This window comes from Trichechus manatus, unplaced genomic scaffold (genome assembly GCF_000243295.1).
Source record: "Trichechus manatus latirostris isolate Lorelei unplaced genomic scaffold, TriManLat1.0 scaffold00113, whole genome shotgun sequence".
Taxonomy (NCBI): domain Eukaryota; kingdom Metazoa; phylum Chordata; class Mammalia; order Sirenia; family Trichechidae; genus Trichechus; species Trichechus manatus.
Window position 1 is genome coordinate 6,893,319 of NW_004444049.1, and position 10,232 is coordinate 6,903,550.

The 10,232-nt window shown below is 60.8% G+C and overlaps 2 protein-coding genes across 2 annotated transcripts; both read right to left on the reverse strand.

The window, feature by feature from the left end:
* Positions 1 to 2,592: 2,592 nt before the first annotated feature.
* FKBP2 (FKBP prolyl isomerase 2) lies at positions 2,593 to 5,325 on the reverse strand. Its single transcript, XM_004383787.2, has 6 exons — positions 5,131 to 5,325; positions 3,715 to 3,883; positions 3,263 to 3,375; positions 3,103 to 3,149; positions 2,799 to 2,834; positions 2,593 to 2,712 (listed from the first exon to the last, which is right to left on the reverse strand). The coding sequence occupies exons 1-6, from the start codon at positions 5,187 to 5,189 to the stop codon at positions 2,651 to 2,653; spliced, it is 486 nt and encodes a 161-aa protein (XP_004383844.1). The 5' UTR covers positions 5,190 to 5,325; the 3' UTR covers positions 2,593 to 2,650.
* Positions 5,326 to 7,021: 1,696 nt separating this feature from the next.
* VEGFB (vascular endothelial growth factor B) lies at positions 7,022 to 10,203 on the reverse strand. Its single transcript, XM_004383790.3, has 7 exons — positions 10,110 to 10,203; positions 9,516 to 9,558; positions 9,001 to 9,197; positions 8,760 to 8,833; positions 8,532 to 8,567; positions 8,063 to 8,298; positions 7,022 to 7,456 (listed from the first exon to the last, which is right to left on the reverse strand). The coding sequence occupies exons 1-6, from the start codon at positions 10,167 to 10,169 to the stop codon at positions 8,085 to 8,087; spliced, it is 624 nt and encodes a 207-aa protein (XP_004383847.1). The 5' UTR covers positions 10,170 to 10,203; the 3' UTR covers positions 7,022 to 7,456; positions 8,063 to 8,084.
* Between the last annotated feature and the right edge of the window lie 29 nt (positions 10,204 to 10,232).

Consider the following 10,232-nt stretch of genomic DNA (forward strand, 5'->3'; position numbering starts at 1 on the left):
AGCGGCCCCGCGGGGGGCGCGGCGTTAGCTGCCCCAGCCCCTGGACCGGGCAGTGGCGGCCCAGGGCCCCGCGTCTACTTTCAGAGTCCTCCTGGGGCCGCAGGCGAGGGCCCGGGCGGCGCGGACGACGACGGCCCAGTGAGGCGCCAAGGGAAGGTCACCGTCAAGTACGACCGCAAGGAGCTACGGAAGCGCCTCAACCTGGAGGAGTGGATCCTGGAGCAGCTCACGCGCCTCTACGACTGCCAGGTGTGCCCTCTACCCCGTGCTGACACCCTAAAACCCGTCCCTAATCGGGCCCCCCGAAACCCCACTATGAGCCTGCCTGTCACCCGGAGTCAATGGGCGCTCCGCTTCCCCGCGCTCTGCTCCTCTCTGCACTCCCCGCCCCCGATGTATGTTCTTTCTTGTATGACCTAAGTCACTCCCATCTCCTTCACTGCCTCAGACCTTGCCTCCCTCAGCCTACCCTAGCTTGGGGTCCTCCAGAAGCCCCAAGGGATAGCCTGGGCCTTGGGCAGGAGGCAGGGGGCTAGCCTGGGCTAGCAGGCAGTGGAAAGAGGTCTAACTTGCCTAGTGCAGCTAGCCTAGACTGTGGCTAAAAGGCTAGCCCGGTTGGTGGAGGGTCTGAAGGGCCTGAGCTGTTGCGAGGAGCTAGCCTAGAGCTCCATCCTGTCATGGGGGCAGGCTAGCCCACTCTCTGGTTCTGGGTCTCCACCCTGTGACTCCCTGGTTGCTCAAAGGGTGACTCAGGCCCCGGGGGGTAGGGTGGAGGAGGGGGCCTGCCCTGTACTGCCTACCTTGGCCCAGCCCTGGAATGCAGCTGCCTCTAGATTGGGTAGCTGCTTCCTGGGGGGAGGGGTGGTGGGTACCCCCTCCCTCAGCAAAGCATGGGCTCTTTGTTTCCCTTTTCCCAGGCCTGGGTCCTTCCCCCTGACCCCTCACCCTTTGATTCCTCCTCCTTCCTGGGAAGCTGTGACAGGTGTTTGGATGAGGGGAGGGGGCTGTGATGAACTGGGACAGCTGGTCCCACCTGTGATCTGGTGAGATGAAGGACCCAGAAGTTGGGGAGACAACATCTGCTGGGTTCCAAGCCCTGGGCCTCTAGCCCTGGCTGGCTGGCCCTGTCTGGCACCCATGGTGCCCACTGGCTGGGACAGGAAGCGCCCCTTCCCCTCCCCCTGCATTGGGCAGTTTGCCTTGGCACAGGCCTGATCTGTTTTCTTCCCTGGAGCAGCTGCTGCTGCCTGCTGGGCAAAAAGGGCTGGGCTCCTCCTCAAGCGGGCAGGGTCCTCGGCCCAGGACAGCCCCTCTCACACCTCACCCAACTAAGGCCCTTGTCTCTCTCCGGCCCCCACCCCCACCCCAGGAAGAGGAGATCCCAGAGCTGGAGATTGACGTGGACGAGCTCCTGGACATGGAGAGTGACGATACCCGGGCTGCCAGGGTCAAGGTGAGGGGGTCGAGGGCTGCCAGGAGGCACTGCTTCTTGGGGAGGCTGTAAAGCCAGGCCTTCCTTGGTCTGGGTCAGCCAGTTCTGACCTTGGGCTCAGCTTCTGCCTCTGTAAAATGGGGATGACAGTACTCATCTAGCTGTGAAGCACAGTGGCATCTGCCTGCCCGGGTGGGCCCAAGGCCCTTGGAAGTGCATATAAGTAAACTCTAGGCCTGCATTCCTGAGAACTCACTGTTCTACTTATCCCCTCTCCCCACTGTCCCCTTAGGAGCTGCTGGTTGACTGTTACAAACCCACTGAGGTGAGTGGTTTCCCTGGAGGGTGGGGTAAGAGGAGCCCGGGTTCTGTTGTCTTGGGGTCCGGTCTCCCTAACACCCTCCCTCCTGCCCAGGCCTTCATCTCTGGCCTGCTGGACAAGATCCGGGGCATGCAGAAGCTGAGCACACCCCAGAAGAAGTGAGGGTCTCCAACCCAGGTGAACGGTGGCTCCCACAGGACAATCGCTGCCCCTCGACCTCGTAGCAACAGCAATACCCAGGGGCCCTGCGGCCAGGCCTGGTGCCATGAGCAGGGTTCCCCGTGCCCCTGGCCCAGGGGCCTTTTCCCCTGCCCCTTCGGTTTTCCATTTTTGGGGTTTTTTATTGTTATTAAACTGATGGGACTTTTTGTGTTTTTATATTGACTCTGCGGCGCGGGCCCTTTAATAAAGCTGGGATATGCCTTTGATGCAGCTTCCAGGCTCGGCTAGTCTCTTTTAGGGGGACACACTGCTCTCTCCAACTGCTGCCAGCTCAGCTGCTCCCCAGGTGACCTCGGGCCTTCCTAAGGGCCAAGCAGCCATGCCAATAGCCCAGTGCTGGCTCCCAGACTAGGAGCTGGAAGTGGCTGGGGAGCTGGGGGTGGGGGGAGTGGTGTTGCTTCTGGCAGACAGACCACTCCTTTCTCTCCAGACACAGGCCACCCTACCACCCTGGGCCTGGCTGTGGTGACCCCATACCACTGAGCTTAGATGCCAAGGCTTTGCAGCCAGGAACGGAGAAAGGGGTGTTGCTGAGGGAGAGGAAAGCAGAGGCTGTGAGCTCTGTCTCAGGGCCCACAAACAAACACAGGCTCACTCGGGCTTTTAAGATGTTTTGTTTTGAAATAGTCTGGTCCCTGCTGGGGGCCTCTCCCCCCTGCCCCTCCCCAGTTTGGCTACAGTTCTGAACGTCGCTCGATTTTGAGCAGCTCCACCTCGAACACCAGGGTCGCACCACCTGTGGGAAGAAACGGGATCAGACTGAGAACCAGGGCCACGGGGAGATGAGCTGGCTGCAGAGATGGGGGTAGCAAGGTCTATTACCTGGAATCTTTGGGGGCGCTCCACGCTCTCCATACCCTGTTGAAGAAGCACAGAGAAACAGACTGAGTCGTGGCCAGGCCCTCCTCCAGCACAGGCAAAGGGAGGGAAGGTGGAATGGAGGTAGGAGGGGTGGGCACAGAACTGAGTGCCAACAGGGTCTTGTCCTGTCCCCATGGCCAGACACAGCCAGACTTGGAAGAGGCAGGTGTTAGAGGAACGAACACACAGGGTGAAGATCCATGCAGTGGCTAGACCAGCCTTCGCCCTTGCCGACACACGCCCCCGAGCCCCCCATGCCTCTTACCCAGCTCTGATGGGATCACCAGCTTCCGCTTTTCCCCTTCACACATCCTGCAGGAGGGCACATGCTCAGCACGTGGCAGCACCCAGGCTCCCTGCCCACCCCTCACCCTGCCTCCCACAGCTCACCTCCTGTGCCACAACCATGGCTCCCTCCAACTCACCCCAGCAGCCCCTGGTCCCAGCCCTTGATGACCTGGCCAGTGCCAAGGGAGAAAACAAAAGGCTGGTTCTGAGGCAGGCTGCTGTCAAACTCCGTCCCATCTTCCAGCTTCCCCTGTGGGACCGTGGAAAGCCAGTGAGGGCTGGAGACCCCTCCTGAACCCCCTGAACTGTTCTCCCGATCAAGTTGGCCCCCACAGTCCTTGAATGACACACAGCCCTGGGCAGCTCACAGTACACTGTCACTCCATGTCAGTCTATAAGGTTAGGTGCCAACCTGGGGAGTGGACAGTACCAGACAGGGTACAACCAAGAAAACTGGCTTAGAGGAGAAAGTAGACTCGCCCAAGGTCACTCATCTGTTTCTTGAAAGAACCAAGATGTTGGAGGAACCCAAGTCCTTTTTAGTCCCCAGAAGTCCCATTCACCCCCAATGCCCCGCCCCCTCACCCACCGTATAATGCATGTGCAGGACGTCCCCCTTGCGTGATTTGATGGGGCAGTGGTCCACCCTCTTCTTGACCCCAATCTGCAGCTTCCGCTTGCCCTCGGCCCCGGCGGCCGTGGCCAGAGCGTTCAGGCAGATAGACAGTACTGCCAGGACCCAGCTCAGCCTCATGTCTCTGCAGGCACAGACCCCGACCGACAGACCGGGAGGAGGGCGGGGAGGGCATGGAACACAGGCAGGTACCAGAAAGATTCCACCCCGCCCCCACCGTACCATGCTGGCCCCTGGGGATCCCTTTGTCCCGGTCACCGCCCCTTCCCCTGGGCTCCGCGGCCACACTTACCAGTCCAGTGAGAAGGGGGCTTGGCCGAGGACCCCAGCAGCGGGGGGAGGGGGTCAGGGGAGGCCACAGCAGCCAGGGCCCCGCCCCTTTGCTCACCCCCAGACCTTCCCGCCCTCCCGATCCCCAGCCCCGCTCTTCAGTTTCCACCAGTCCCTTTGCGCAAAGTCCAGACCCTCTCTGGCTGCACAGCGGATGTGCGGAGCGGGCGACCCCATTCACGCCACACCCAGCTATCCCCGGCCCAGCACACCCACACTTCTGCGGCCGCTGCAGGGGGCCGGCCCCGAGGCACCCATACATCGCCGCTGGGAGGCTCCGGGGACCCCCTGTCCTCCGGGGGTACCCCCCAGCCCGACCCTGTGCCTTCGGCCGGCGCACCGCCCCAGCTCTGAGCCCTCGGGGGTCTCCGGGGCACCCAGACTGGCTCTGTGTCGGGTGGCCGCCGAGCCCGCTCCACCCACACCACCTCTCCTGGGGGAGTTCTTGGCCTACCGCGTCCCCATGCCCCGCCACCACGGAGACCGCCCCCGTGTGGATGCCCCGGGCCATTACCCGGACCTAGTCCTTCTCTTGGCTCCTTGGCCCCGCCCTTTAGAGAGCGTGGCTCCGCCCCTGTCCCTGAAGCCCCGCCCCCGACACAACTAAACCCCTTTTCCTGAACCGCCGCCAAGCCACTCACTGGCTGAAGCCCCGCCCCCACTACCTGATCTCCTTCCCCCTTGGTCTCCAAACCCGAGGCTCCGCCTTCCAGTTGTTCCGGTTCCTCCTTCAAGAGCCAGGCTCCACCCCCCACCAGATCTAGCTCCGCCCCCAGCCGCGTAGCTACGCTTGTCTCCGGCACCAGCTCGGAAGTCCCACCCGTCTCTGCCCCACGCCCCGCCCCGAGTCCCGGGGCTCCGCCCCGAACGGCGTGAGGCCCCTCCCCCTGCGGCATCCTCAGACAGCTCCGACCCCAGCCCCAATTTCCTCGTAGCCTATCCCTCCTTGGCACTCGGGGCCCCGGCCCGCTCCTGCCCGGCCTGGTCCAGCCTGCCCTCTTGCACCCCGCTCCCCCAGCCCGGGCTGTGGCCCCCGCTCACCTCCTCGCCGCGCCCCCGGAATCAACCTCAACCGTGCTGCCGCCTTTGCGCAGGCGCATCACCGTCGCTACCAGGCCTGGCCACGCCGCCCTCCCTCATTGGACCGTGCGAACCCCGCTGCCACACGCCCGCTGAGGCGGATTCTTTCCTAGCTCCGCCTCCTGCGCCACGGCGTGACCTACGCGTCACTTCTGGTGGGACAGTCCATTAGGTGAAAGTGACTTCCGAAAGGGCTGAAGGCACTTCCGGCCGAAGTGAACCTAAGGTTAGGCGGGCTCCCATGGGGGTCTTGAGGCGCCATCATACGTCGCCTCCCCTTCTAGCCTTTCTCGCAGCGCTTCCGTTTGCACTTGAGCCTCTTCGTGATCCACAAACCCCAGCTGGATGCTTCGGAAAGAGCCCCGGCTTCAGAGGGAGCTCTGGGTTTGAATTCTGGGACTGCCACTCACTGACTGTGTGACTTTGAGCGGTTACTTGCCTGGTAGAATTTGGCGTTCCTGTAACGGGGGCTTGGTAACACTCACCCTACAGGGCCCCTGGGGTATTGAGGCGATAATGTGCAGCACTGGGCTCAGGCCCTGGCCCAGAGCGAATGTTCTTTCCTTCAGCACCCAGGCCAACCACTACCAGCCCCACACTGACCACTGAGTCAGTTACCAATTGGAGTAATGAACCTGCATTTGGTAGGCAGCTAAACCTAGGCTGTTAGGGAGACAGCCGATGAGGTCAAATCCCCAGGTCAGTTAGCCTTTTGGAGTCTATTTCCTCAATTGAAAAAGGCAGGTAATCACAGGTCTGACTTTAGAACCGAGGATGAAATGCGGGAGTGCATGCGAAGCATTGAGCGTGTCTGGTGGGATTAAGTGGGCTTGGGAAGTGGTAGCTCTAGGGCTCCTAACCTTCGTCTGTCTCAGGCGAGCTGTGATATAAGCAGTCACATCATGGCTCAGGAAAGTCCCAAACAACCACTGATGAGGGAAGACCCAAAGGTGCAACAGAGGTGGGAGAGAAAACTACGGGCTGGGGTGAGCTGAGCCCTGTCTCCCAAACCAAGCCTACCAGCCACAGACTCTTGGTGCTTTGCTTTCAGGGAAGTGAGAGTGAGGTGGGGATGGTGCAGGTATGTGGCTTGAGCTAAGCTTCAGGGAGCAAATACAGATAGTCCTGGACTTACGATGTATCCAAGTTACAACAAACTGCACTTACGACAGTCTGTTTTTTTTTTTCTTTTTCACATCTTATCATCAGTAATGTGTACTACATACAATGTTGCAGTGCATAATTTGCTGATGTTATCATTCTCAGATGTTCAAACATTGGATTTATAAAGATACTGATAATAAAAAGCAGTAATAAAACTGAAAAAAAAAAAAGGTATTATGTCAGAACCGACTCAGGACAGTCATCGGAACAGAACCCCCATCATAAGTCGGGGACTCCCTGTACTGAGAGTGCTGCCTGGGGGGAGATGGGTGTTCTTTTCTATAATGTGCAGACAGACCAAACTCCCCCGGAGCCCAAGGGCCCTGACCACAGCAAGCATCCATTCCTTCCACGTGTACATGTGGAAACTGAGGCTGAGAGGGGCAGTGACAATCATCAGTCAGCACATCATTAGCCATAGCAGTTCACTTTCTTTCAGAAAGGAACCCTTGGTGATGAGCAGAAGTCGGGGGTAGGTGGAGGGAGGAGGCGGGAAGGGGGACCCTCACTACCTCCCCTGTGCCGGGTGTAACGTGAGTGTGAGGACTGCGTGATTCTGGTTCTGCCTGGAACCTGCACAGTGAGGGAGGAGGATAGCTCTGGGTCTAGGGGGCAGTGTGATGCAGACATTCATGCCCAAACCAGCCAGCCTGGACAGTGACACACAGCGACGCAGGCAGGGACCATGCCTTCCATCTCTTTTATCAGGGTTGGGGGTCAGAGTTCTTGTACCAAAGCCCAAATTCCATTCTCTGCAGGGAATTGGGGTCGTCTTAGTGGGGAAGGGGGAGCTGGTGGTGAGATGCTCACTTGCACAAGGTGGTTAAAAAGTGAGAAGGGACCCCATTCTTCCCCAAACTGGTACATGACCCTCTGGATGCCTCCAAGTCTCCTTGTGCGACAGTGCCCACCCAATTGGATGGTGGCCTTGGGGGCACAAGGGATGGCAGGAGAACCCCCTGAGAGGCCCAGGTCCTGGAGCAGTGTCCACCCCGGCTGAGGTCTTGAGGGATGGGCTGTCCTCACCAGGCTCCCATCTTGTCCCCCTTTGAGGTGTGGCCTGTGAGGCAAGTGGCCCTGCTGAGTCTGAAAAGCAATGTGTCACCCTCGCAGCTTCCGGCACCTGAGGAGGGGAGGAGGGGTGTGTTCACACCGCTGGAACTCAGCCCCAGCTCCTCCTGACTCACCCCTTGTTACTCTCTGAACCTCATTCTCACCTAACACTCCTGGGAAGCCCCAGGTGGCCTGGCCTTAATGACAACACCGCACGGCTTCACTGTAGAGTGGAGAAGTGGTGAGAGCACCTCAGACAAGGGTGGCAGACTGGGTCCCACCACATCCCCTGGCCTCTCGGTGCTCATAACGTGGGACAAATGTCTACCATAGGGGCTTCTGGGAAGCCCAGAGCTTTGCAAACTGGAAAGTTGTCTCCTCCACTTCCACTTTAGTCAGACATCACCTCCTCAAGGAGACCTTCTCTGAACGCTCAAAGATGGGGTCAGGTGGCCCTCACCACAGCTCTCGACCTCCACTGCTGGCATCATCTGTCCTCGTGTCCAACTCCCGTGTTAGAGCGTTAGTCTTGTTTACACAGACACTTAGTAAATATTTGCTGAACACATTCAACAGCTTCCACTTCCCTGGCTCTCCTCCCACTAGCAGGCGCATGCTGGACCTGCTCCAGCACTGGGCCTGAGGCCTTCCCAAGACCCAGCTCTCATACCCTCACCTGCAGGTGTCTGGGTTGTGCTCTAAGCCCCGCCCTTGGCAACGGAGGAAGCTGCGGCGTTGGCAGCGGCAGCGGCAGGTCCAGGGGTCAGGGTGCTGACGGCGCTGGGCGCAGCGTGGGCAGAGGGGCCTGGGGCTGGAGTGGGATGGGTGATGTCAGCTGGGGAGGGTGCTCCGGGGACAGAGTCCCAGCCGGGAACAGAGCGGGGCTGGGGGCGGTGGTGGGGAGTGGAATCCCTAGGAGGAGAAGCAACATGTCTGGGGCAGGAAGGAACAGGCTTCCGGGAACTGGGGTCAGGTCAGAGCACACGGACTCAAGGAGCAGATGGGGGGGGAGGACAAGTGGGAGGAGAAAGAGGGAGGGGACCACAGCTTCCTGACACACTTGTACAGCCTCTACCCCACCCACCCCGACCATCCTGGGCTCCAACCCCACCTCAGCAGAAGCCCAAGAAGCCTGAGAGGCTCACCTGTCTGGCTTCCCAGCAGTCTCTCTTTTTTTTGGTCTGAAAGGTAAGAAAGACAGACAGAGACAAGGAAAGGGAGGATCAGGAAATCCAAGAACCCCACTCTCTTGCCCCAGATCCCAGGCCTAGCCCAGCTCTACTCCCAGAAACCTGGTCCCCACTCCCATGTCCCGTACACCCAGCACCCCCAAAGCCTGGTGTCTGAGCGCAGAAGGTGGGCCTGGCTGGCACCTGCATTCACACTGGCTGTGCTCTTCCAGCGACATCTCCCCCAGCTGACTGCTAGGGTACCGGATCATGAGGATCTGTGCTCGGGAGGAGGAGGACAGGGAGATAGTGAACGTGACAGCCAAAGGGGATGCTCCAAGAGCCGGAGGGGGAACAGCCTGCCCAATAGGCAGGCCCCTGGCCCCCATCCCTCTCTGTGCCCCAGTGTCCACCCGAGCCAGGCACGCGCCACCTGCCCCAGTACCTGCATCCGGACTTGGTGTTGCCCAGTGGGCACGCACTCCAGGCCATCGTCAGGACAGCAGCCGCCACAGCGATGCACAGTCACGCAGCTGGGCACCAGTTGCTTGGCCACAGTGCCCATGAGCTCCACCGTCAGGGGCACTACCACCTCCCGAGGCTGGCAGGTGGCACGGGCATATACATCCATCCATGACACCACTGGAGGCAGACCGGTAAGGGTTAAGTCCCCACGGGGTTTCCTGCAGCTGCTCCCTGGTTCCCCTGCCCCGGCCCCAGCAGCTCTTCTCCCAACAGCCACCCTCCACCTGCCCTTCTAACCTGTCTTCCCCTGCCCTGTCTCCAGAACCCAGGAACCCCACTGCCTCAACTGCATCCTCTGTGAAATGCATAGAATAAGGTTTTGCCTCTTACAGGACAGTTGTGATGACACAAGATGACAGAAACAAGGAACTCAGAATCAGGGCATGTGACAACCCCGCTTTGTGCTGGCTCTTACCAGGTTACTGCTACTATTACCTTTCTTCTGGTGGCTAGGGGCATCAGGCTGGGAGGCAGGGGCCTGTGGGAGAGAAGAGACCTCAGGTGGGGGACACCCCTTGGGCCCAGGGAGTGCTCTAGGAAGGGCTGGCCCTGTTGCTGTCCAGGGCTCTGTCCTCCAGATCAGGAGGCTTTGCTTCTGCTCTGACATCTTCCTAGATTGCTCTGTTCCTGGGGCCATGGCTCTAGCTTTACCTGTCCTCTCCTGGCCACCTAAGACCTGCCCTGGCCCACGACCCGCCTGGCGCGCTCTGCTGGCGGCGTCGAATCTCCAAGCCTTGGGGTCGGCCTTGTGCTGGAGGCAGCAGGTCAGGAGGGGGCACAGTGGGCGCCGAACCAAGTCCTGCAGGCACCGAGGTGGCTGCGCCCAGGGGACGGGGTGGGACGGGGTGCGGTGGGGGAGTGGCCCCAAGGCTGGGCCGGCGGGAGGGGCACCTCCCAGGGGATGCTCTGGCCCGGCGATGCACCCGTCCGGGCCGGACCCCGCGGCTCCCTCAGCAGAGGCACGCGCCTCCCCACTTCCGCCAACCTTGAGAGGGCACGGCAGGCAGCGGGCTGCGGGGCCACACGTACCTGGGCAGGGACCAGCTGCAGGAGCGCGGCGAGCAGCAGGCGGCGGAGCAGGGGGCCCATGGTGCCCGAGGGGGCCGCGCGCCGGGGACGCCCGCATCGCCCTAGCCCGGCGGCGCGGGGGGC